A 27,379-nucleotide genomic window follows, 5' to 3' on the forward strand; every position below is an offset into this window, starting at 1 on the left:
CTTGTTTGATGAAATCTGCTGTCCTTGGCTTCTGTCCTGTCATTGTGGCCAGCTGAACCTTTATCTGCTCATCAATGAGATTGCCAAACACCATGCTTTGCACACCTATTGATAAACCAATTTATAACTTTCATGTTAGATCATTGTAAATTGTAGAACATGGAAAAACCGAGAATACATTTTGTAAATAAGTCTAGCAGTCCATATTGTATCCTTTTCTCACTGTTCCTGTACAGAACAGGTAACAGGAAACAGGAATTTGAGAAATCCATCTGATGGTCACCACTCAGGGACCATGAATTACAGTATTATTTCCATTATTTTTCATTTCATTAAAAAAAACCTAACTGAGGCATAAAGCTTTTCATTATGATCAAAGATGCATGACCCACATGTTATATTCACTTCGAAAAGACCTTTCATGTTCATATGTAGGTTAAGTATTGTTGAAACACTTGTTTTCTTACAATGTGTACAATATTCTTTTTTAGTGTACCAGTGTACCAGACAGCAAGAAACAAAAGTTATACTGTACTGAAAAATTAAATAGGGTTACTTTTCAGAGTTACAGTAGTTTTCCCTTTTTCATTTCTTGTCTAGCTTAACTCTGCGAAACAGAGGTGATTTTGGAATTCCCTCAAAACATTTGCACCAATCCACACAAGGTTAGAAAAATGTGTTGCTTGATCCACAAGAGCTGTCATTAAGTCATCATTTTACCTGCAGTAGGTCTGTAAAAAAGCTCTGTTGCATGAAAGCTCACTAGCTCATCATGGGAGGGTTTTATTCAACCATCCAGCAAATCAAAACTGTACAGCAACTGTACAGCTTCAGCGCTTATTGACCAGTAGAAACTATAGACCAGCTCTTTAAAACATCCCATCTTTTAGTCACTGTCAAATTTCAGATGACTCAATTCTGTCTATCCACGGCAAACCGGATGGTAGGTGCTCCCCCCCTCCAAAACCTTCATGTCTCTCGCTTCCTCCTCTTAGCTGCAGCAGCTCTTTCTCCAGAACTTGATTCCTGTGGTACATCTCCAAGTAACTGGCCTGCAGCTCTTTCTGGTAGCGGATCACCTTCTCTTTTTCCATATGCCAGATGCGGCGCTCAGCCTCAAAGGCAGAGGCCTGGGCCTCATTCTGGCGGCGCTCCAGTATGAGCTCTGCTCGCAGCCTATCCTCAGCACCACCATGAGTAGTCCCTCGAGGTCCTCCCTTCCCATCCGGTGCCTCTGGAACCTCTTTAGGGGAATGGTGAGACTCCTGCTGCAGGGCCAGCTGCAGCATGTCAATCTGGTCATCCTTGGCACGCATTTTGCATTGTGCCTCATGCAGCCGTGTCTTCAGGCAGAAGATCTCACTTAGCTTCTGTGCCACCTCTGCTTGGGAGTCCCGCAGCTGCTGTTTGAGCAAAGCGATCTCTCCTGACTTCTGACACACCTTAGTATACACAAACACGATGTTAGAGCACAGTGCTACTGAAGTTACTGAAGGAGTAAACTAGCACACACATTCAAGATGTTATACTCCATGCGTATATTACAACGGCTGTACATAAGTCCAGTCCAGTCCAACCAACAACAAGATGAAGCCACAGAGAACAACATCCAACGTTGCCAACATATATCTCAATGACTCGAGACAAAGAAGCTTAACTACCTTATGAAGTGATATTCAAATGATATTACTGAGTAAATTTAGAACATTCATATTTATTCATTTAGCTGGTGTTTTTAATCCAAAGCAACTTGTAGTGTTCAGGTACTTAGCTATTTACCCATTTATACAGCTAGGTAATTTCAAGAGAGCAATTTAGGGTAAGACCCTTGCTCAAGGGTACTATAGCTGAAGGTGGGATTTGAACCCATAAACTCTGAGTCCAAAGGCAACAGTTTTAATTACTACACTACCAGCTATATAGAGGTACCACCTAAGACACATCCATTTCTTGTGTCTTCTCCCCTGACTCACTCTTCATTCTCCTACATTTACCATACCCATTTTTCCTGTTTTCTAGAACCAGAGTACTATCCAGCATCCAGGCCCACCTTCCACTGTGACTCTTCTAGCTGGAGGTTATGCTCCTGACCGTTGATGTCAGCATGTCGGCCCTTGAGATTTTGATACTGCCTCTGCAGCGCCTCCAGGTCCTCCTGCAAACGCTGACAGTCCTGCTGGACCTTGTTGAGCTGCAGCTGCAGGGTATGCTGGGAATGCTGGGCATACTGGGACACCTGGCGTAACTTGGTGGCATACAGCCGCTTCAGCTCCTCCACCTCCTTCTCCCACAGCCTTTGCTTCCCCTCAAACACCTGTGTGAGATCACATACTCACATATACAATGTACTGGGCTGGACAGGCACATAGCCACTGGCATAGTGGCAGACCAACCTCCATTTATTGAAGGTCTAAGCTTTGGGTTTCTCCAATCATCCAGTCACTGTGTCTATTGTAAAAAGAATAATTTTGCTGTGAGACAGTGGAGAAGGCAAGTAAATACTTTCCCATCCAAAGTGAAGTAGCTGTGACATATCAACTTTTGACTGAGCTAAGGTCCATATTTTTCACTCAGGTCATAGGAAAGAAGTCAATACATAGTTTGGTTCTTCTGAACAGGTGCCTGCCATGTGAAGCACTAACCAGGACCATTCTGCAAACTTGCACTCAGGTGTACAGGAAGGTGCTGGCTGAGACATCACCCTCTCAGCATCTCTATAAGGTTCACCTAGCGTCTCTGTAGCCTATTTTCACTCTCGTACATGTCCTTCAGTCCTGCTTTGCATTCTCTAAAGCACAGGGCTCAGAAGTTCAAAAAAAAAAAAAAAAAACTCAAACATACAGATATTTTGCTTTAAAATACAGTGGCACTGTTCCTCAGTCTTGAATAACATTGTTACTCTTTCAAATTCCTTTCGACATTTCTCTAGCATTGCTTCCTGCCTGACTAGTGACCCCATCGGGGTTTTCTAGACTGACATTTAATATGCTCTTCAGTATATAAGCAATACTCATAAACACTTTTTCTTGCATGTCATGTCTAACATGTTGAATTGACACATTTTTGTTGATTTTGTTGATCTCTTTTTAAAAATGCTGTAGACCAGAGGAAAATAGTGATACAGCTATGTCATCTGTCCAAGCATATAGTGCATGTTAATGTTTACGGAAGTATTTTAAAAGACCAGGCAGTGTTCATGCCATGACAAGATGCAGTGGAAAGTTTCTTGTCTTCTCCAGTTTGACACTCAGCTACAACCTGGAGCTCACCTGTGCAATGGCATCCTCACTTTCATCCAGGTTCTTCCTCATCTGTTTGAGCTCATGCTCCTTCTCCAACAGCTGGTCCTCCAGGTCTTGCACCACATCCTCTAGGGAGTGAGAAAGCTCACAGGATTGGGATGCCTCACTCCCGTAGGACTGCAGCTGGCTAAGGGTGACCATACTCTGAGGTGGCATATCTGTGGCAATGGATGCACCACTCTTAGAGCTCAAGGAGATGTGGTCCCAAGAGCCAATGTGGTTGATGTGGCCCATTGAGGCACTGATCTGGCCCAAGTGGGGCCGGAAGGGGGGGCGATAGGGTGGCAGGCTATTCATGGAATTGTGGCCTGAATCAGACATGGTCTCTTCATCCTGACTCAGGCTGTTGGTGGCATTCTTCCTCCTGCCCTGGTCAGGATGAGAAGGTGATGATAAGGAAGAACCCACAGAGGTGGGCGCCACCTTAGCATAGGACATATGCAGTCCATTGGCCAGGCTGTTTTCCAGCTCTCTAGCTTTTGCAGGGCATAGGTTTTGCATGGAGCTGAAGTTCTTGTTAGAGATAAGCTTAAAAGCTGATGGCTTGAGGTGAGACTGAAGGAAAGAAAAACAACTAAATCAGTCTGGAAATGTCCACCTAAAACAAGATCTTACCTCCAACTGTCAATTTAAGTTTTGCAAATGTACCCATTGGGACTTCTTTACAGGTATTCTTTCTTTGTGGTGGTCATGAGAACTGAACTGAACCATGCTCTGCAATACGATTACTGCTGCAACAACAAGTTGGGTTGTGATTAAAATCTACTATTGCTGCAGGAATCATCAAGAGTTATTCAACACTGCTGAATCCCTCTCAATGTTCAAGAAGGGTCTTCAGACATCTCTTTCAGACACACTTATCTCCAGATCTACTCCGTAAACTTATGTAACATCATTTGTCACATATAATTTTGTGTCTGCTGTCAATCCTGTTTGATGCTAGTTATGTAATGCCATCCTTAAAGTTATCTGTTTTAAAAATGCTGTACTCTACTAATTCTATATGAAGCTACCCATATGGAAGCTGGATTTAATGGTGACGTCAGACAAACTGAGTGTACTTGGAGAATTTTATGTCTGCATTTACACTCATGGGCCACTTTATTAGGTACACCTTGCTAATGCTGGGTTGGACCCCATTCTGGCTTCAGAACTGCCTCAATTCTTCATAGCATAGATTTAACAAGGTGCTGGAAGCATTCCTCAGAGATTTTGGTCCATATTGACATGATAGCATCACGCAGTTGCTGCAGATTTGTCAGCTGCACATCCATGATGCGAATCTCCCTTTCCACCACATCCCAAAGGTGCTCTATTGGATTGAGATCTGGCGACTGTGGAGGACATTTGAGTGTAGTGAACTCATTGTCATGTTCAAGAAACCAGTTTGAGACGATTTGAGCTTTGAGACATGGTGCGTTATCCTGCTGGAAGTAGCCATCAGAAGATGGGTGCACTGTGGTCATAAAGGGATGAACATGGTCAGCAACAATACTCAGGTAGGCTGTGGCGTTTAAAGGATGCTCAATTGGTACTAAGGGGCCCAAAGTGTGCCAAGAAAATATCCACCACATCGTTACACCACCACCACCAGCCTGATCCGTTGATACAAGGTAGGATTGATCCATGCTTTCATGTTGTTTACGCCAAATTCTGACCTCCCATCTGAATGTCGCAGCAGAAATCAAGACTCATCAGACCAGGCAACATTTTTCCAATTTTCTATTGTTCAGTTTTGGTGAGCCCGTGCAAATTTTAGCCTCAGTTTCCTGTTCTTAGCTGACAGGAGTGGCACCCGGTGTGGTCTTCTGCTGCTGTATCCCATCTGCTTCAAGGTTCGATGTGTTGTTTGTTCAGAGATGCTCTTCTGCATACCTCGGTTGTAACGAGTGGTTATTCAAGTTACTGTTGCATTTCTATCAGCTCAAACCAGTCTGGCCATTCTCCTCTGACCTCTGGCATCAACTATCACATCCCCCGCAGCTGGCACATCGACGACACCTGCCGTTTCCTAATGGGAACGGCAATAAAGAGGGAAGCCAAGGAAGCCCAGATGCGGAACCTTGTTTTGCCTCCTTTGTTTCCTAGCGAATCGTGCCACAGTGAAACCCTTCCGATATTGGCCTTTTCCTGTACATTCCTGACCTCGTTCTTTGCCTAGCCCTCTGTACTATGTTTGCTGATCGCCTGACCCATGCCTGTCCCTCGACTTTGCTTTTGGATTCTGATTTGGCTTTATTAAACATCTGTCTACGAAACTCTGCACTTGAGTCCGTCCTTGCGAAGCGCAACCATGACATCAACAAGGCGTTTTTTGCCCACAGAGCTGCCGCTCACTGGATATTTTCTCTTTTTGTGAGCATTCTTTGTGAACTCTAGAGATGGTTGTATGTGAAAATCCCAGTAGATCAGCAGTTTTTGAAATACTCAGACCAGCCAGACTGGCATGAACAACCATGCCACGTTCAAAGTCACTTAAATCACCTTTCTTCCCATTCTGATGCTCAGTTTGAACTTCAGCAGATTGTCTTGACCATGTTTACATGCCTAAATGCATTGAGATGCTGCCATCTGATTGACTGATTAAATATTGTGTTAAGGAGCAGTTGAACAGGTATGCCTAATAAAGTGGCCGGTGAGTGTATATCTCTGTTTGTTGGAGTTTTGATATTGCTAAATTATACATTGCTTTGGAAAGTCTGCTTAATGAACAAATGTAAAAGAAAAGAAAAGTGTCTGCTAAATATAAATACTTAGAGCAAGGTCCCATTTTCATTTCTGATTTAAGCCCTTCTTATTATACTGTAACATATATAACACAGAAAATACAAGGATATACAAACACTTTATATATATGAATGCTACGTTGTATAGCAGAGTTTTGTTACATTTTTTCTTTAATTTTACACATTCATGTTAAAATAACAGTAACACAGAATAATATAAATACAGTACAGTACTATATCTTCCCTTTCAAATCTAAATCTGTTTTCTTTTGCTTTTTCTCCTCTGCACCACCAGATTACTCACATTTTCACTTGCCGGTTATTGTGGAAAAAAATAACGAATGGGATCACAAACAAAACGTTTTGTCAAAAAAACGTTTTTGTAAATGAAACACTGTTGCTGACAGACACACTGACTGAGTCAGTAGGAAATAAAGGTGCCTTGAGACAGCCCACCTGATGTTATCATATAGGAAATGGAGAGTTCGCTGGTAGATATGACCAAATGAGACAGCGAGTTTCGATATGGAAAGGGTTTTATTTACAAAGTCAGAGTAAAGAAATTGGAGACTAAACATAAGGTCACTTAGTCTGTCAACACTAATGACAGACATACATTGTGACTCTGCAGTAGACTGCAGCTCCATCCAGGGTGTACGCTTAACTAGTGCCCTGGGCAGGCGGTCACAGATGAGAGTCCCTGTGAAACTGTTAATCACTGAATAAAACATATAATGAATACAAAAATTACCAGATATTAGGTATTCCTACCAAATGAAACCTATGTGGGCTCTTTGTGGAGAAGAGATGCAAACTTTCCAGAAGCTTCTCCACTCACGACAAGCCCACCCTGTAGCCCTCTGAATAAATTTGAATAGTCATACTTGTCTTCAGGTTGTTTTATGCCATATTTGTTGTCTACATAAAACCTTTCTAAGACTAATTTCATCTGCTTCATCATCAAAAGCATGGGACGAAGCTGTCTCAGGACTCTGCTTTGGCCTTTAACATGAAGCTATTGAAGGAATAACATGACCCTCCAAATACATTCTTCACATTATAATGTGAAAATACTATTCATTTGCTGAATCAGTTCAAGAGACTGACAACTAAAGCAGTGAATGCACCAAGTGCAAAAGTTTGGACACCTGTTGATTTATATGAATCTATCTTTTTAAGTACTTCCAAAACATAACCGACATGTTAGGCCTTAAAGAAAGTCAAGTGAACAAATTTCCTGGATACAATAACACTCTGAGTCTTCTAAATTCTTCATATGTTGTGCTCTCTCTTAACAACCATGGATTTTATGCAGTTGCCAGAAGACTTGAAATTGAAAGTAACTGTCTTACAAAGGGAAGGTTACAAAAACGGAGGTTACAAAAAAATCTAAAAGCGACTCATCTTTGAATTTTCATTATGATAAAAAGGCTAAGAAGAAATGTTGAAGTCAGGGTAGGATTTTGAAAACCCTGAAAAACACCAAACAGAACCCACGTATCATTGCAACGAGCCTGCAGAAAGGTTAATGTGACACCAGAGTACGACCTGAAAGGCAGTGTCAGAATTAAGCCTGTACTATTAACTCATCACAAAAGTTAAGCTCTTAATTATGTCAATAAAACTATGTTCTGTGACTTGATGAAGCAAAAATGAAAGTTTTTGGTCCCATCTGGAGGAAAAAATGTAAACATATGAGGAACCCCTTGTCAACTAGAGCAGAACTGTTATCTTTTGGCTTGGGTGGCAGTCAGTGGTACAGGGACCTTTGTACAAGCAGAAGAAAAAAATTCTACCAAATATTAACAAATCCTAAAGCTAATGTTACAAAGTTTTGAATGAAAGTGAACCTGGAAAGAGGTTGGACATTTCAGCAAGACAAGCAACACAAAACATGGGTTTCCGGTAAAATAAATTTTTCATGAACCCTACAGATAGCATTTGCAGTTATTCTTAATCATTGTTAAGGAAATGCAATTCCTGACTAAACAGATTTTTAAAAAAAAAAAAAAAAAAAACGAAGGAAACAGCACTAACCCAGAATGTTGAAAGGAGATATAGTGACTTCACTATTAGGTCACTAATTATTCACTATATAACATAACCATTAGGTAAGTACTTATCTGCTCCCACCTTCTTGAACTCAACTGGTGGTGAGTTTTTGTTCATGAGCACCTCCTTCCCTTTCTTGTGGTAGACTTTGGAGTAGATGCTCTCATGCTCAGCGCCACATTCCCTCTTGAATTGTGAGAAGTCAGAGGTGATGTGCTTGTTGGCATTAGGCTCCATTCTGCTGTTAAGGTAGTTGAGGAGCTCTTGTTGGGTGAATCCTTTCCTAAGCAGACCTTCATGCTGATGGCCTCCTGCATGTGGTCTAGAACACTGGCCCTTTATTCGCTCAGGCAAGGTATCTGGCTTTTCGATCAGGCTGCCTACACTCCCCATGGTGCCACTGTACCGCTCCCGCAGTGGGACAAGGTTAGTGTCTGTGAAGGGCTTGTTAGATGCAGAGTTCAAGGCCAGGGTCTGGGTTGTTGCCATGGATTACACAGCTGACTTGTTGCACATGGAAGTCTGGGAATAAAGAAAGCTTGGTAATTAAACGATTCTGAAAATCTGTCAGGAGGATATTACAAAGACTTTGACTGAACACAAGAAATACACTGTTTAGTAGTGTATTTATGACAGTGCTGTGTCACAATAAGAAAGTTCCCCCTTGTGTATCACTCTACTTAACATGTACTCATGTTGTAAATGGGCTAGTACTTCCTTGGTTCTGCTTTGTTATTTTAGTTGGATGCTTCTCAGAGATCATAAGGATCAGCTCTAAAGACTACTCAACTCAATGTCGATCAGTAAGTCAAACTAACAGGTATGATTACAACCCTGCAAACCACACCATGCACTTGCAGGAATTGTGAAAGATCCATACTGCTGTAAAGTGCAGCAATGCAAACAGATACTAAATGCTCTACCACACATAATTGGTTGTAACATATAACTTGTAGCCAGGTTGACACGGGCGCCATGGTAGCATAGCGAGTGGCGCTGTTGTCTCACAGCGTCTGGGTTAGGGTTAGGAAACCGGGTGCTCCGGTTTCTGCCCACAGTTCAAAGACATGCTCTTTAGGCTCACCCACAGTGTGTGAGTGACAGAGAGACTGTGTTCCACTGATATATAGATGAGTGACCCATTGTCAGCAGTGTATCTAGCAATGTAAGTCACCTCGGTGAATAAAAGTGTGTGGGCTGATAACACTACATAGAGTTCATTGGAAGGCGCTTTGGAGAAAAGCATCTGCTAAATGAATAAATGTAATGAAAACTAATGAGGGTAAGACTGATTATTTATATTTGATACTTTTCTAATGTAAACACAAATCGTAGTTACCTAAAGATAAGACAGAACATTGCTTTGGAAGCATCAGAGATGTTTACAGTGGTTTCACAAAAAGTCATGAGCATTTGAGAATTACCAAAACATTTCAAAATGTGGGATTTTGTGACTAGCAGTTCTACCCATCATCTCATACCTGAATGATAAATTACTCTTGTCCACTTGTCTTCATTTCAGTCATATATTCATTTTCCAGTGCAAAAACACAAGATATGTCATACAATGACTGAATTTCTCAAGAATGAAATTTCTCAGATGGACACATACTAAGCTTCTCAGATGAGCTCATTGACTGCTTTCTTTGTTGCTCTCAGTTTGTGGGTAACCACTACGGAGCAGGCATTTCTGGATTCTGTCTTATTTATTGCAAAGGTATATAATACATTTTATTTAAGAAAGTATCTATGGTATGTTAAAAAGCAGTACAGTATACCCACACAAATAACGTTATGCTCTTTATAGTAATGGGGGTACAGCGGTACAGCGGCTTTGCCTGGGTCCTGCTCTGTGGTGGGTCTGGGGTTTGAGTCCTGCTTGGGGTGCCCTGTGATGGACTGGTGCCCTGTCTGGGGTCTGTCCCCTTAGCCTTGCGCCCTGTGCTGCCAGGTTCGGCTCTGGCTCGCTGCAACCCCACTTGGGACAAGCGGTTATAGACATTGTGCGTGTGTACAATTTATTATCCATTCTTCAGGTACACATAGTTTCCCAAAAATGTATGTATGAATATCTTGACACAGGACAAAAGCCTTCCAGAAGAAGGATTTAATCTCTTCAAAGGAAATGTCTGTCTAACATTTAAGTAGCTTGGTTGGCTTCCAAGTTAGAGGTGATCAGCTCTTGAAAGATACTACATGAGGCAAATACTGACAGAAGTGCAAGAAATCAAGAAATAAATAAAAAATATTTCCCAGAAACAGGATCCCAATATTCATTTCTGTTCTTAGCCACAATGATAATCATTTCATAGAATTTTGGATGAAGAATGCTTACAGTTTGAATGGTACAGCACTGGATCACCTGCAGAAGACTGCAAAAATGTTGACACCTCTGCAAAAAACCTGGTATTTTTGTTCCCCTAGTCATTTTTTCCAATAACACTGATTTACTAGGTCATTTTAGAGTCCACCAGACACTCAGAGACTGGGCTGAGACCACACTGTGTCATCACTTACCGCGAGTTCTGCGTTTGGCTGAGGGGCTTCTTTTACAAGTTATGGAAATGGTACTTCAGTTATCATTTTTGACCCTAAATCATTTTTTTTCTTCAGTGACAGCAATGTCTTGCTCTATGACTGAGTGAATACATGTTAATAAGTAATGATTTTTGGACAGCTGCTAGCACAGTGGTTAAAGCAATCACCTAGCAACTGACGGATCCAGGCTCAAATCCCCTCTCCTAATGTCCCATCCCTTAACAAGAAAGCTGTCCGAAATGGTCCAAGAGAAATTGCCCAGTTGTGTAACTGTATCAAAAATTGTGTCTTTGTAACATTTTAACTTTGGAATATATGACCAGCTAAATGACTAAAAAAAATTGCAACAAAAGCATGTTTCACAGACACACTTTCTTATTCCAGAAAGTCTGGACTTCTCATTTTGAGTAAGAAAGTGAACAAACTTTGAGAAAAAACTAGGAAACACGAATTCCAGTGAGCACAAAAAAAAAATCATGCTAAAACTGTTCTGTTCCTGTGGCTGAGGATGTGCTTTTGGCAAACACTGTCTTAGGGCCCCTCATAAATATTATAAATTACTTCCAAATGACCTTTAGTCCAGGGAACAGTATGAAGTGTGTACATTTTACAGACTGCCAGAGCATGAGCTTGCATGAGGAGTAGCGATGGCCACCTTGAACGCCTATAGTATAGTACTTTGTGGTAGAGCTCAACTGTCAACCGCCCACCAGAAACACAGCTGCATTCACCAGATTTCATAAATGCTTTGTGAAAGCAAGTGGAAACATGTTACCTCTGGAAAGGCTCCCAACTGCACACAGCCACTTTCACCATAATGAAGTTGTCCTTCTCAAACTTTTCTGAGGTTAAATAAATTGTTTCAAAACACGCCCCACATCAGCAGTGCTTACAAAGCTATGTAGAGCAAGGAAATATTAAAGCAAGCTGCATCACACTGTCACTGGGCCAGAGTTAGCGTTTTTTTTTTTTTTTCCCTTTTTTTCTGGTAACTGCTCCAAAGGAGTACATACACTTTCCTTCTTTTACATGACATATTTCTCCACAATCTGAAATGCAGAAACATTATAAAGAAATAGTTTTAGCAAACAAAAGCCTATGAACATTGCATTTGTAGCGGCTCTGTTCTTAGTCAGTTACACGGCTCAGTGAAAAAAGTATCACACTTTGCCTATTTATGCATTATTTCATATTTTCACAGTAAATGTTAGATTACATCTAAAACTACATTTACATTACATTTTTTCATTTAGCCGATACTTTTCTCCAAAGCAACTTACAGTATTAAGGTTACAATTATTTATCCATTCATACAGATTAGTCTGATAGCAAATCACAAGTGCTAATCAGTAAGATGTACCATAAAATGTATGTTGAAATGTCACTGCACAGCAAAAAGTGAGAAACAATCAGTATGAAATACAGGACTCTACTGTCAAAGTGTTACACTATCATAAAACTCCAAACAACAGCACTAGCCCTAATGTTACTGTTTTCAGGTTTAGCTTGCTGAACATAACCTGGACACTCATCATCATACTGTTTTTCTATAACTCCTCCAGTTGTTCCCTTAAACTAATCTTGTAAAGATTTCGGTAGAATTAGTTCTCACCTTTATGCTGTGAAACAACTGGCAATGTAAGGTAATGTTAGTAGCTATGGAAATATTTTTTGACCAAATGAATATCATCATTACTATTAATATTATTGAAGTTCATGTTGAATATTATTTGACACATGATTTCTATATTATACAGCAATTTTTGACAAATTATTTCTAATAATAGTAGCAGCAGCAGTAGAAGAAAAAAAACAGAAGGAATCATGCTGTTGCAGTTATCTTCAACACCTATTTTTAGAAGAATTTTTTAAACAAATTAGATTTTGACAAGCTATTTCATTAGCAGCTCAACACCTGCTAATAAATGAAATGAGGCTTTACAGAATCCATTATCCTCTTTTATTGTGTTTTCTTTTGGCTTCAGGAAATGGTGTGGTCAGCCATTGTTAGTTGTGTGCTGCTGCTGTGTTTTGAAGGTTTGTGAGTGGACTTCAAGCTTGGAAAACTGTTTTGGAAGGACATAAGTACAATAGGTAAACTGTCACATTCCAGGCATTTCTGCTCAGAAAATCAACACAACATTCAAACTGGTACACAGGTCATTGGATAGAGTAAGTGTGTGAAGGATATATGCTTGGCCCACATATGTAGGTCCTGTCAAATAATAATATAAAGTTAGGTTTAAAGGAGACTTTTGCAGGCAATAGTCAAGGAAGAAAATAATCAGAAATGTTCATTTATCTCACCACACCCATAACTTTTCCATTTTTGTTTCCTCAGAAAATAGAAACTAACAAGTAGTTTGTTACCTTTTACTTTTCATCCCATGGCCACAAGGCTAACCCTAGTTTAGTCATTTTAACTTATATGGAACAAATGAAATTTTAGATAACTGTAAAGAAGTAATGAAATATTATAATTCCAGTATCAACACATTGTGCAAATGCATTAAAGATGAACCTTTCACAAATTTCACTTATATGGTCTCAACTTTATGTAGGTGACCCCAAAATTTTGTGGAAAAAACATTAAAAAAATTGTTCTCCTCATGTGAATAATGCCTCTGAGCACACCATGTACCAAATGAACTAGGTATAAGATAGCCTACATACACCCTTTTTTGGTATGATCTATTATACTCCAAATAATTTTCATTCATTCATTCATTCATTCATTCATTCATTCATTCAGCTGATGGTTTTCTCCAAAGCAACTTACAATGTTAAGATATCAAGAATTATTTACCCATTTATACAGATGAGTAACTTTACTGGAGTAATTTTAGGGTAAGTACCTTATTGGAGGGTATTACAGCTAGAGGAGGGATCCAAACGTAGGTTACACTTTTTTTTTGGAAGTTTAATGAGTTGTTCCAGAATAATATGTTTTTTTTTTTTAAACTTTTACTGTTTGTTATATCTATGTGTGTGTGTCTATTATATTATATATATATATGTATAAGTCATTACAATATATTTCTATATATTACTAGTTTGTGTAATTTCATAGTAGACTACCACATGAATGATGAATTGGTTATATACAATTAATCTGTTTTACATGTTATGTCAATCCCTAATCCCAGCATAAATTGTAACTGCTGTACTCTAAGTGGAATGTAAAATTTTTTTAAATGATCTCAGGAGCGTGGAACAAAAAACGATTCAGAAGACACTGTTCTTTGTCTTCACATCAACTGTCTCTATACAGACTTTTCCTTCTACAGATCAGATCAAACCAATTTTCCACAAAATCTCCTTTCCTTATGTAGAAATGACCAACTGAAGAAGCCCATAGTAACACAGTTAAGTAACAAACCCAGTTCTGACTCACCAGTTCTCAAATGTAATACCAGTCAAATAGAGATACAAACTGTAAAACTTGCTTATCTCATAGTTTTGACTGATACGGTGAAAGCTTTCCGATGCTGTTGGTATTCATGGAGACTGTCAGTTTCACCCTTTTGACATCACCCATAAACACCATTTTCCAGAAGCAACCTGGAAATCTGATATAAGAACAGTTACTACACAAAACAAGGGTCTTGTGCCCCCCTCTATGGGCTTCCTAGTGCAGCAGACTCTCACTGACGCTGTAGCCTTCTTTAAGACTTCATGGCTTACCTTAGTTTTTGGCAACTTAGTGACTTTTATTATTGTTAGAAAAAAGCATTCCAGAGTGTACATCCACTTAGATTTCCCCTTCAAGGAAGCTCTTAAATGTCACATATGCAAGTTTTGAGTATGCACAGCATAAAACTTGCAGAACAAGTTGCATCAACTTGCATTTGCAAACTCATCAGGGATTCACCTTCACATTTTTTTTTCCAGTCCTGACATTTCAGCGCACAAATATAGTCAGTTCTGCCATTATGTGATAGATATGTTTTTAATGGAACATCACCATTATTATCATCATCAGTTTGTAAGGCAAAATATTTTTCAGCATTGTAGCTCAGCTCACACTTCCATCTAATCAAGAATGAAAAAATTTATCAAGCAGTCCACAACAGGAATCAAAAGTTATATCATACCGGAATGGAACACTAGAGATTAGAGAAGCATAGGAGAATAAAACAGACCCAGTTGTGTTGTATCTAGACTCTGTAAATGCTTATGCCTTAAAACCCCACAAGTATGGCTAAACTGAATTAAATCAAGAATCTCAGTGAGGACAAGGACACCATTCTAAATCATAGCAGCAAAATATAGACTGGATGTTACCTTCTGGGGAGCAACATCTGATTGGAAAAAGTTAGATGTGACGATAATCAAAGGTTTTACCATCTCTGTCATCTGGTTTGCACTGGCTATGAGTGTAAAGAAAAAAAAACTTAAGTGTAATTCTACAGATCACTCATTAAGTTTGGCCTGAGACAACTGCTCATCAGAAAATTCATGGATAACCTGAGAGTGATGTATAATGCCTTCATATATAAAATTGAGCAACTTCAAACTTCAAACTGCAGGTTCAATTCCCACCTCTAACTGCAGTACACCTGAGCAAGCAACTTACCTTTAAATGCTCCAGTAAGATTGCCCAGCTATATAAATGGATAAATAATAGTAAGTAACTTAACATTGCAAGTTACTTTGGAGAAAAGTGTCAGCTAAATTAGACACACACACACACACACACACACACACACACACACACACACACACACACACACACACACACTTTCTGAACTGCTTGTCCCATACAGGGTCGCGGGGAACCGGAGCCTAACCCGGCAACACAGGGCGTAAGGCTGGAGGGGGTGGGGACACACCCAGGATGGGATGCCAGTCCGCTGCAAGGCACCCCAAGCAAGAATTAATATCAGCTAAATTAATAAATGTAAATGTAATTGAGATGAACAGTGTCTGTTCTGAAAAGCCTTGTTCATCTTTGTAATTTTATGATTATGAAATGGCATATGATTATGAATTTCTTCTCATTTATGCAGTTTCAAGTCCTGAAGACAGGAAGATTCACTCATTCAGTGCCTGTCAAAGCACCGAAGACACTGTAGACCAAAGCAGAGTGGAACTTCATCTCTCTTTTAGGAATTGGAGGTAATTAATATGGACACTAAATGGAAATATTTATTTATTGAAACCTACAGCAACACTGACACTTTTTCACAGAATACAGCCATCTTATAATCTAATCTTTATCATGTTTCTTTCCTGGACATTTGCAATTTGAAACTGTAAAAAAAACTATGCACACCTCAAGCCACCTGGTTCCATGAATAGACAAGCACCAGAAGGTACAGGTACAGAGGAAAAAGATATTTTTTATGTAGAATTTCCATGTAGAATGTAGGGCTGCAACTACTGAACACTTTAATAACTAAGCACTCTATTACTTATCTTTACAAATAAACTGAGTTTCATTTTAAATGAAGTATTTAAATGTCCATTCATCTTTAAATTAAACAAAAAACAAAGTGCAAACTAAATCTGCTTAGCCATCAAGGGCCACAGAGTTTGAAAGAAAACATATTTTTTTCTGAAATCCAATAAATAACTAAATAAACCAAAAATGTATAGCAAATTACTTTACATTTATTCGTTTAGCAGATGCATCCCTCCAAAGCGGCGTATATTTCCAAAGATACAAAAAGTGCACTACATCAAAAGGAGAGATTTGGATGCAGAGGGGTGATTTTTGAACACAGCCAATTTATCACATACCACTATATAAGCCAGTATACATCATATTATATATACTACAGTATGGATATAGGATTCTTCATTATTAAACAAACAACATAGTACACATTTATCAGGCACATAGGAAATCAGGGGGAGAAGTGAGTCTGAAAGAGGTTGGTTTTGAGACCCTCCTTTTGGGGCATAGCAAGTGATCAGGTCTTGTAGACAGAGGAGCAGATCCACTGATGGTTTTGCCAGCTGTAACCAAGATTCAAGATTTTATTTGTCACATACACAGTTATACACACATACAAGCAGAGTTTTGAATTGATGCAGGCAGTTACCGGAAGTTAATGGAGAGATAAAAATTTGAGGGATACATGGAAATGATTTGGTGGGTTAAACAAAACTCATGCTGCAGAACTCTGTATCAACTGAAAAAGTTTGATGGCAGAGGCCAGGAGGCCAGACAGGAGTAAGCTGCAGTAGTCCAGGCAGGATGCCACTATGGCCTAGACCAGGCGTTGAATAGTTTGTTTCAGATACGTGTGAATCCTGCGGATGTTATGCAGGCTGCATCTGCAGGATAGAGTTGTAGTTTCGATATGTTGAGAGAAGGACAGACTTTAGTCAACTGTTACTCCCAGGTTCTTAGCCAATGAAGTAGGTGAAATGAGCAAGTTTTTCAGTCTCATAGAAAGTTTTCAACAGGCGAATGGATCAACTGGAAGGTGAGGGATCTCTGTTTCGGAGTGATTCAGTTGTAGGTGGTAATCAGACATCTAGGCCAAGAGGTCCAAGAGGAAAACAATGAAGCAAGATGAAATGTTTATAGCTCCCAGGGGGAAAGAGAGAAAAAGCTGGGTACCATCTGCAGAGGAGCCATAGGAGAATCCATGGGGGCAGATAACAGGGCGAAAGGAAAAGGTATAGATGGAGAAGTGTAGAAGGACCAGAACCGAACCCTGTGGAATACCAGTTAAGAGTTGCAGAAAGGGATAACCAGGAGTCGCAGCAGATCATGGGATAAGATCTACCTGATAGGATTCAAACCATTTTAGTGCTGTTCCTCTGATGTGAAGCTATCCAAGAGAGGAGAGTACAACCCATTGGTTGACAGTGTCAAATGCTGCAGACAGGTTGAAAAGGATGAGGAACAAGGAGAGAGCAGTTGCTCCTGCCAAATGGAGAGCATCTGATACTGGAAGGACAGCTGTCTCAGTAGAATGTCAAACTTTCTATCCAGATTGATACCCGAATGAAGGAGATCAATCAGGGTGAGGAATACAGATAGTAGGTTACAGGTTGCCAGTTCCAAAATTTTTGACAGAAAAGAATGGAGAGAGACTGGTTTGTACTTGTCGCCGAGTCCGGATCCAGAGAGGGTTTGTTTAACAGCAGTGGCATGGGGGCAGTTTTGAAAGCAGATGGAAAGACACCAGAGGAGAGCAAGGTATTGATAATCATGGTGATAACAGAGATGCGGTGCGGGGAAATGTTTGTAGGAGAGGTGAAGGGATGGGATCAAGGGAGCAGGTGGTGGCTCTGTGTGACAGCAGGAAGTTCTAAGAAGGAGTTGAAACATGGAGAATGAGACTGTGCAGGGAGAACCGGCATGATTGGGGCAGGTGAGTGTTGAGAAATTGTCCATAATGGAGTTGACTTTGTCTCTGAAGAAGGCAATTCTCAGCAATGAAAAAGGAAGAAGGAGACGGAAGAGGGGGGCAGAGTAGGGAAGAGAAATCGGTGAAAAGCCTGTGTGGATTATTGACTGCATAGTGTAGTCTGTTGTTGAAGAAGTTGGTTTGGTTGAGGAAACAGCAGAGTGGAAGGTCACTAGGAGTTCTGTGTAAACTGTGAGGTCTGTGACAGTTTTTGTTTTCTGGGGTTATCATTCTGCACCTTGCAGTTTGGTCTTGTCAGCAGTACATCTGATAATCATGGGGTGCAATCAGAGTGTGTTTTTCTGGATGTTAGAGGACTGAGAAAGTCTAGAGAGAAGGATATGGGTTGAGAAGAATTTACTGAGAGCACTCTCTGTGGACAGCTCTGAGAACTGTGCAGCATGAGAGAGAGAGAAGTTAGTTAGGCAGAGGAGAGAGAAGAGGGTGGGAGACATTTTAAGATGTAGCAAAGAGTGACAGAGAACAGAAACAGCATAGGGGTTTGTAGTGGTGATGAAGGGCTGGAAGGAGATAAAGAAATCTTCAGAGACATGCAGCGGAGTGATCCAGAGAACAAGATACTCACAGTTTCTAAAGAAGACAAGGAGTGGAGTTGATTGCTAGTCTTGTGAGTAACACAAGGCTGAAACATAGAGAGGTCAAAGGGCTGTAGCAGCAACAGAAGACTGTTTACATGAATATCCCTGACATGAAAAATGAAATCATACAGAAGAATCAACAGAGTGTTACCCACTAGGAAGGAGCTCAATAAGGTATTGTAGCGCACAGCGCCGTGGGTATGGATGCGGCAAAAGAGGACACAGAGGCAGCATTCATAACGAACGATTTATTTGAACACCAGCACAAGGGAAATAATGCTCTCGGTCCAAGGACCCCTTTTCCTCCAGGACCTGCACTGCCTGCCTGCCTGCCTGCCTGCCTGCCTGCCTGCCTGCCTGCCTGCCTGCCTGCCTGCCAGCCTGCCAGCCTGCCAGCCTGCCAGCCAGCCAGCCTGCCTGCCTGCCTGCCTGCCTGCCTGCCTGCCTGCCAGCCTGCCAGCCTGCCAGCCTGCCAGCCAGCCAGCTTTAGCACCCCTAAGCTTTCCCACACAGTGGCAGACACAGTCAACTCACCATTTCCCCCCGAAGTGGCCCCAGCGGTTACAGAGATTATTTACAGATTTCCCATAATGCAACTATTTACATTAAATCAGTAACGCGGGTCGTTACAGTATAAAGATCGGACAGGAGGGGCAGGAGGCCGATAGACAACAACTGCCAAGACTGCAGTCGAGGCAGTGATAGAGACAGTGGAATTCAAAGGAGGACAGTTCAGACAGGAGAAGAGACAGAACAGAACATTCTCACCATAGAGAGATGAGCTGGCTTGTGCCTCCACCTCTGCCAAAGGGTCGAGGGATGTGGGAGAAGAAGTAGTGGGTGGAGGGTGCTGCAGGTGCAGCTGTATTTTCTGGAATAATCCAAGATTCTGTCAAGGTCAAGAGGTCCAGCAAGAGGTAGGAGCCATAGGCCAGGATAAAGTCAGCCTTCTTCACAGTAGACAGGCAGTTTTAGAATCCCATGGAGAGGCTGAAAAAGGACGAAGGGCTACACAGAGAAGGATACACCAGGTTGCTGTAGCTGCAAGAGCATCTGGGTCTGTAATGACAGTGGTAGTGCTTAGTTTGGGTACTTTAACCAACTTCAATATCAATTTTCTATGCATGGTCCCTTGCAGAAAGTGAGTAGTGGGCCTCCTTCGGTGGAGTTCCACAGGCAGAGTCCCCTGTCTTTACACCCCGAGTCTTGAGAGCACAGGACTGCCACTACATGTCAGCAGCTGTAATATGAAGCTGACTATTTACGTCAGCTGGGAGCCGAAACTGAAACTATTTTGTGATTAGCACAAAAACAAAGGTGCAGTACAATTATTCTACACCTCTGCACAATGCATTTAGATCAGATTACGGAGTTGACTGGCAAAACAAACAAAGAGAACAACAAGTTACCTAAATCTATATGCAGATTTACACAGGAGAAATGTGTGCCAGGTTATAGCAGTAGCAAAAACAAAAGAAACCTACACAGCCATGGGTATCAACAGTGGTAACCCTCAAAAGGAATGCAATGCACACTTTCCAAGGTACAGCCAAAAAGTAAGGCAGAACTAGAATAAATAAATAAGTCAATATATTGGTTTGCATATTTTATCGTTCCAAGTTATATTTAGAGTACTAAGTAGAACAACTTAAATTTCATAATTACAAGTTACAATTAAAGAACATCTTAAGAGCAAAGGAATCCTTACATGAACGTGAGATTTCAGAAAAGTAGTATATTTTCTTGGGAGGCTTTTTTGTATTTGTACAGCGCAAGAACCAATGCCCAAGATGATTACAGCAACAGAAGGGAACACAGAAAAAACCAAGGAAATGTGTATTTGTGTCGCCAACTGTGCTGGAATATGAAATGCAGATTGGAAGAGGGCATCTCCATCGCTCAATAAATAAATAAATACAGGTTTCCCCCACTATTCGAAAGTAGAGCATTCCTACGAAACCTTTCGTATGCCAAAATGGCATAAAGCGAAGAAGCAATTACCGTTCATTTAAATGGGAAAAAATTTTGAGCATTCTCAGAACCAAAAAATAACCTACCAATTCACACACACAATGTGTGCAACTGCTTATCCCAAGCGGGGTCATGGCCCGGCAGAGCAAGGCTTAGAGGGGGAACACATCCAGGGCGGGACGCCAGTCCACTACAGGGCACCCCAAGAGGGACCCGAACCCTAGACCTGCCAGAGATCAGGACCTGGCCAAGCCCACTGCATCAATGTGCCCCCCCATACCAAATAACACATACAACCTAATAGTACGAATGGTGGACGCAGGAAAGTTGAACGCGCGGGTACACACACACGTATGAACGCAGTGGCTGAAGCCACTTGTCCTGAGCAGGGTCACGGAGAGCTGGAGCCTAACCCAGCAAGGCAGGGTGCGAGGGAGGAGACACACCCCGGACGGGACGTTAGTCCATCACAAGGCACTCCAAGCAGGACTCAAACCCCAGACCCACCAGAGGGCAGGAGCTGGCCAAGCCCACTGCGCCCCCCCATAAAAATAAACCTATGCATTCAAATATTTACTTGAGGAAAAGTATAAAAAAATATTGATGCCATGAATTACTTAGAAAAGCAAATTTTCCAGAAATGTACATAAGTAAATTAACAGAGTAAATGTAACGTGTTACTAGCCACCTTCCCAAAGCACACATCCGCAGGTTACATCTCCACTGGTTCCTGACTGTCATCTCGTGTGCAGTTTGTCAGCTACCGTTTCTCTTTCTAGAGCAACACTCACCATCCTCTGACGGGATTGAAAAAACCAATGGAAAAGAGTCCCAGCTGAGCATCTGCTCTAGTCTTCATGGAAAATGTCAGAGTTCAGCCCATTGGCTACAGGTGAAGTGTTCAAGAAGAAGCACAAAGTGCTCAGCCAGCCTGCAGCAAAATCATGCCTGTCATAACATCTAACACAGTACAATGAAGAAGCACGAAAACAGGCATTACACAGATAAAAACAATTAGGAAATTCAGTTGTACAGGTTGCGGCAGAAGGTGACTGGAGTATTTAGTGAACGAGATCTTTCAAGACTGACTTGTTATTATGAGCTCATGATCAAAGATTACCCTGGATGTATATTTAGAATGAGGACTAATGGAAAATATAAAGTCATTACACTTTCAAATTTCCACCACATGTGATAATACAGCAGTTAGTTTAGATAGATAGATAGATAGATAGATATACTTTATTGATCCCACAAGGGAAATTATTATGTTACAGCAGCAGAACACAAGTCAGATAAATACTTGCAATATATATTTAAAAAACATATAAAACAACTGGAAAAATACAAGTTAAAAATACAAGATAAAAATATATGTACAATTATGTATACAGTTGGAAGAATAAAAGAATAAAAAGTATATTAAATAAATTAAAATAAATTAAAACAGTATGTAGTGCAACAGTAAAGTGCAAGTTGTACAAAACAGTAATATAATCATTATGAAGTAGTAACAAAATTAACTAACAATAGTGCTGAATAGTTCATCTGTCACACGGAGGTGAGCTGTTGTACAAAGTTATTGCGAACAGTAGAAATGATTTCCTGAACCGTTCTTTACGGCAGCGGAACTGAATGAGTCTTTTAGAAAATGAGCTTCGCTGTCTCTGCAGCGTGCTGTGAAGTGGGTGGGAAGGAGTGTCCATGATGGAGAGCAGTTTGTTCAGTGACCTCCTATTCCTCACCGACTCAAACGTCTCCATGTTTTGTCCATTGATGATACCTGCCTTACGGATGAGTAGTTTGGTGATGTATGAGTGCCTCTTCACATCCCAAGTACCACACGTGGGCAGCAAATATGAGGCATGGGAGAGAAGACCATCAAGTGTTTAAGACACTTCACAGGGCTCTGTAAGCACATAAATACAGCGAAGAAGCCAAATGATGGGCATTTGGTGTCTCATACAAGTGCGTCATAGCCGAAACAGCAACAACCAGCATGGCAGGCCACTAGGAAAAAGGACTCATGTTACACACTGCTCTCCCTCTTTCTGTTTTCTTCTGTTGAAACAGGGACTTTTTTGAGGCAAGCTACTGGACCGGTTTGGCCTAGAGATCACACAAAAGCCACTTTCAGCTACTACTTATGACACAGCTAACCAGTCTAATGTTGCAAAATGTTTTTGTGATAATATTTCCATTGTTTCCAGGTAAGTAACAATAGTTCTAAGATGATGTCCAGAGCCTGGTTTAAATCAGAACTATGCATGCTCAGCTCTAAAGTGACAGGGCAGTCGGTGTGCCCTTCAGCACAAGAGTTTGATTGCTTTGCACTGTGATCAGCACCTGAGTGCTCAACTCTGAACTGAGATGCCCAGAGCAAACCTCTATAACTTCTCCCTTGAGACTGTAGCTGTGCCCGCAGTAGAGGTGCATCTCTCACTAATTCTCCATCACATTAACCCAATACAACGAGTCCATATTCATTCAGGAGGTTGAAGATATAAAGTATCCTAAAACAAGGTTATAAGGAAGATACAGTCACATATTTTGACTGACAGAAGTGAACAATGACAACAGACACAGCCGAACTGATACCGTTTTACTCAGCTATTCAAGCTGACATACCAGTTCAGGTCACCTTTAAAACAAGAACTTTTAACCCCCTGCTATCTAGAATTTACCTGAGAATGGCACTTTAATAAAATATATATGTTTGGAATTTCTTTGAAACTCATCAACACGGAATTAGCTATATTAGCCGGTCTGTATCCATGGCTAACTAGGACTTGTACCATGAAATGCCCTACAACCATCGAGAGATTCCTGGCATTCCCCAGTGCCAGAAGAGCAGCAGTTTCTGGGTGAGCGGACCTGGAGAAGCACATGGCAGCTGCAGGTCTAAACCTGCTCTAGGCTCCACATATACACAGCAAAAGCGGAGCAAGACTAGCTTGGAGAAAAACACAGGTAATCTCGTCGTTGTGTGACGCCGTGTGTAAAAAAATTGCATCAGGAATCATTCTGATAAGTACAAATTGATCAGACATTCAAATGGATGAGAAGAACACAAACTGATAATGCAGGGCAGGTGTAGCACAGTCGTTTCAACACAGCCAGCAAAACAGTGTCTAAGCTTGTCTACCTCTATTTTTAGGATCAGAAGCCCTGAGCTATCCCCCCATGAGCAACGGAGCTTGACCCTGGCTTCAGGCCTGTGCTTGAGCACTATGAAAACGAGACTCATCTCAGGATAGAAGACTGCCACACAGTGCCTCTTATATTAGGCAACTGTTCCCCATAGAGCATGGCTTATCCCCTGTGCCCTGTACCCTGTTTTAGCAATCCAACACAAGGTAAAGGTGAGGTCAGGTCCTCTGCTCATCCCAGTGTGTGACTTGTAAAACCTGGCATTAATGCCGCAGCCTCCTCCCAAGTGTCTGTGGATAAAGCAATAAAAATATTGGTACAAAGGGAATTTAACCACTGTAAGGCGACTTTAACCACCGTAACTTACGAAATGTACTCCTTACATATAACTTTACATGTTAATTTCCCTACAAGGGAGAAAAACAAATTGGATCAGGTGTACAGTAATGTGAAGGGCGCATAAAAGGCTGCACCTTGCCCCCACTTCAGACAGTTTGATCACATCTCAGTGTTCCTTTACCCTGCATACAGACAGCTCCTCAAGCAAGCCCTCCCAGTGAGTAAAGCTGTTAAAGTGTGGTCTGAAGAATCTGATGAGGTGCTACAGGACTGCTTTGACTGCACTGACTGGGAGGTGTTTAAGAATGCTGCCATGCGCGAGGACTGTACTGTTGACCTGGATGACTACACGTCAGCAGTAACCAGTTACATTAGCACCTGCATCGAGAACACTGTACTCACCAAACAGATCCGGACATACCCCAACCAAAAGCCGTGGATCTGTGAAGTTCGATCGAACTGTGAAGTTCAATCCATGCTGCGTGCCCGCTCTACCGCATTTGTCTCAGGCAATGCCAGTGACTACAAGAAGGCCAGGTATGATCTTCGAAGAGCCATTAGGGCTGCCAAGAGGGAATACAGACTGAGATTGGAGCGTCATTACACTACTGCTGATACCCGGCATATGTGGTAGGGATTACAGAACATCACAGACTATCGGAGCAGAAGCAGGTGTGAGATCACTGACAGCCGCATCACACCTGACAAACTCAACTAATTCTTTGCCCATTTCGAGGTCTTGAACAACAAACCACTGGGTGTTAAACTGGCTGGTGGGAACACACAGAACCCACCATTCACGGTCACATCTGCAGAAGTGGTAAAGACTTTTGGGAAAACAAACTCACGGAAATCAGCCGGACCAGACAACATCCCTGGACGCGTACTCAGAGCCTGCTCATCGGTGCTAGCTGATGTCTTTACGAATATATTCAATTTGTCCCTTGCACAAGCCTCAATTCCCACCTGCTTAAAGAGGACCACTATCCTGCCGCTGCCAAAAAACAACAAAGCATCCTGCCTCAATGACTACTGACCCGTTGCACTGACTCCAATAGTGATGAAGTGTTCAAAAGAATCGTCACGAGGTCATCCAGACCATCACTCCGGACACTCTGGACCCTCACCAGTTCGCATACAGACGGAACAGATCCACAGAGGACGCCATCAGCACAACCTGGAAAACAAGGACAGCTATGTTTGAATGCTGTTTATTGATTACAGCTCAGCATTCAACACAGTAATACCTTCGAAGCTCATCAACAAGCTTCACAATCTTGGTGTGCCACCCACCATCTGCAACTGGCTTCTGGACTTTCTAACGGGCAGACCCCAGTCCGTTAGAATTGGGAACCACACATCCAGGTCAATAACCATAAACACAGGAACTCCGCAGGGCTGCGTGCTGAGCCCCATGCTCTACGCACTCTTCACCCATGATTGTGTGGCCTCCCAGAACAACACCAGCTTCATCAGATTTGCTGATGAGACGACAGTCATTGGACTGATAACGGGAGGCGATGAGTCGGCATACAGGAGGGAAGTGGCCGACCTAGTGAAGTGGTGCCATGACAACAATTTCTCCCTCAATGTCAATAAAACAAAGGAGTTGATAATAGATCCACGGAGAAGGAGGGAGCAACACTTATCACTGCATATTGGTGAGACGGTGACGGAGAGAGTGAGCAGCTTCAGATTCCTGGGTGTTCACATTACCGAAGATCTCACCTGGTCTCACAACACATCACATCTGGTCAAGAAATCATGTCAACGTCTGCATTTCTTGAGAAGGCTGAGGAAATTTGGCATGCCAAGCCGAATCCTCATAAGTTTCTATAGGTGTGCAATCAAGAGCATCCTCACGAGCTCTATCACAGTGTGGTTTGGAAGCTGCACAGTACAGGATCGTAAGGTGCTACAGCGAGTGGTGAAAGCTGCTCAAACCATCACTGGAACGTCTTTACCATCACTAGAGAGCCTATACCAGGCCAGAACCATCAGGAGAGCCATTAATATCATCAAGGACAACAGTCATCCCCAGTACAGCCTTTTCACACCCTTACCATCAGGCAGACGCTACAGGAGTGTTAAAGCCAGAACCTCAAGGTTGAAAAACTGTTTTTAGCCACAGGCCATCAGGCTTGTGAACAACACCCATCCACTGCCCCTCCACCCAACACAGCAGACACAGTTCATCCTCTGAGCCTGAGAGGTGTTAACTACCCCCCATCCCTCCTACACACACATACACATCCACAACGCCAGTAACATCAGAGGCCACAGACTACCTCCGCATACCTTGTGTACACAAATACACACCCCCCCTCAACCGCGAATAGACCAAATCTACCTCTGCCGGACTTTGCACATGTACGACTTCCATGTTTACATTGCGCACTGCACACTTTATATACGTATATAACCTTGTTTCTTGGATTTTTGCACTAATAGTAATGTTGGTAATTTTAGTCATTTTTGTAATTTGCAACCTTGCACTAATAGTAATTTTTGTAAATTTGTGATTTACACCCTGTGTTTTCCATGTTTTCCTTGTGTTTTTCTTTCCTTATGTCCTTATAATTTATGTCATAGGCTGCTGAGAGGAGTCACAGAGTAAGAATCTCATTGTACAGTGTAAGGAACTGTTTACTGTACACATGACAATAAACTCTTGAAATGAATGAAATGAAATTGAAATTGAGGAGAAATACTAACATGTACACCTTCTCAAGGTCGGATATTTTACCTGATACTTCAGCGCAGTACTTTGTGGTAGAAACAAAGTAGCAGCAGTATGGTTGCACAATATCTTTAAAAACTAAAGCAATCAAACAGGGTTTGTTGCAGGAAAATAAATACAAGTGATGGCTGTAAAGAGGACAGAAGGTCCAACTTGAGTTATAGTCCTGGGTTCTCACCAGAGTACAATTTTATAGATGAGACTGTGCAGCTGGATAAAAACTGAGCCATCGTAGATGTAGATCTCAGCTTTGTTTGAAGAAAACAGATTGAAATAAGTTAAGCTCTCTATATAATACAACCAACCCATTTTATGACTGATGTTTCATGACTGAAAACCTCGTTGTGGACTTACATTTATACACTTACACATACAGAAACTATCAACATAACACCAGCATAATTAACGTTTCGGCTTTTTGCTCAAAAGCTGATGTGACTCACATGGATCTTCCAAGCAGACGGAAAAAAGGTGAGGGTTGTCCTGAAAAGAAATGCATGGCTTGTTCCTCCTCGTGTGCAGCAGCCTGCATGTCTGGAGTGCGTCACACTGCGCCAAGCTAAGGTGTGGGACACTTCCCCTTTCAGTTTTTCCC

At 41.6% G+C, this 27,379-nt stretch overlaps 1 protein-coding gene across 7 annotated transcripts; it reads right to left on the minus strand.

Moving 5' to 3' along the window:
* Positions 1-642: 642 nt before the first annotated feature.
* Positions 643-27,379, minus strand: n4bp3 (NEDD4 binding protein 3). 7 transcript variants are annotated; one of them, XM_018745189.1, is made up of 7 exons: positions 27,228-27,303; positions 19,611-19,643; positions 19,353-19,455; positions 8,162-8,602; positions 3,270-3,857; positions 2,051-2,314; positions 643-1,442 (listed from the first exon to the last, which is right to left on the minus strand). In XM_018745189.1, exons 4-7 carry the CDS (start codon positions 8,567-8,569, stop codon positions 897-899), a joined length of 1,806 nt encoding a protein of 601 aa, XP_018600705.1. In that variant the 5' UTR covers positions 8,570-8,602; positions 19,353-19,455; positions 19,611-19,643; positions 27,228-27,303; the 3' UTR covers positions 643-896. The 7 variants fall into 7 exon arrangements, with proteins under 7 accessions (XP_018600705.1, XP_029113381.1, XP_029113382.1 ...); XM_029257548.1 differs by having other exon boundaries at positions 19,353-19,643; XM_029257549.1 differs by lacking the exons at positions 19,353-19,455; positions 19,611-19,643 and adding an exon at positions 25,082-25,221 and having other exon boundaries at positions 27,228-27,281.

Source organism: Scleropages formosus, chromosome 13 (assembly GCF_900964775.1).
Source record: "Scleropages formosus chromosome 13, fSclFor1.1, whole genome shotgun sequence".
In the NCBI taxonomy this organism is placed as follows: Eukaryota; Metazoa; Chordata; class Actinopteri; order Osteoglossiformes; family Osteoglossidae; genus Scleropages; species Scleropages formosus.

Bases quoted from the DNA above. Each gene is read 5' to 3' on its own strand.
- n4bp3 (XM_018745189.1), bottom strand. From the start codon at position 8,569: ATGGCAACAACCCAGACCCTGGCCTTGAACTCTGCATCTAACAAGCCC. The intron at 3,858-8,161 runs GTGGGAGCAGAT...TCTTTCCTTCAG, and splicing joins CACCAGTTGAGTTCAAGAAG to TCTCACCTCAAGCCATCAGC. The intron at 2,315-3,269 runs GTGAGCTCCAGG...GATCTCACACAG, and splicing joins GTGAGGATGCCATTGCACAG to GTGTTTGAGGGGAAGCAAAG.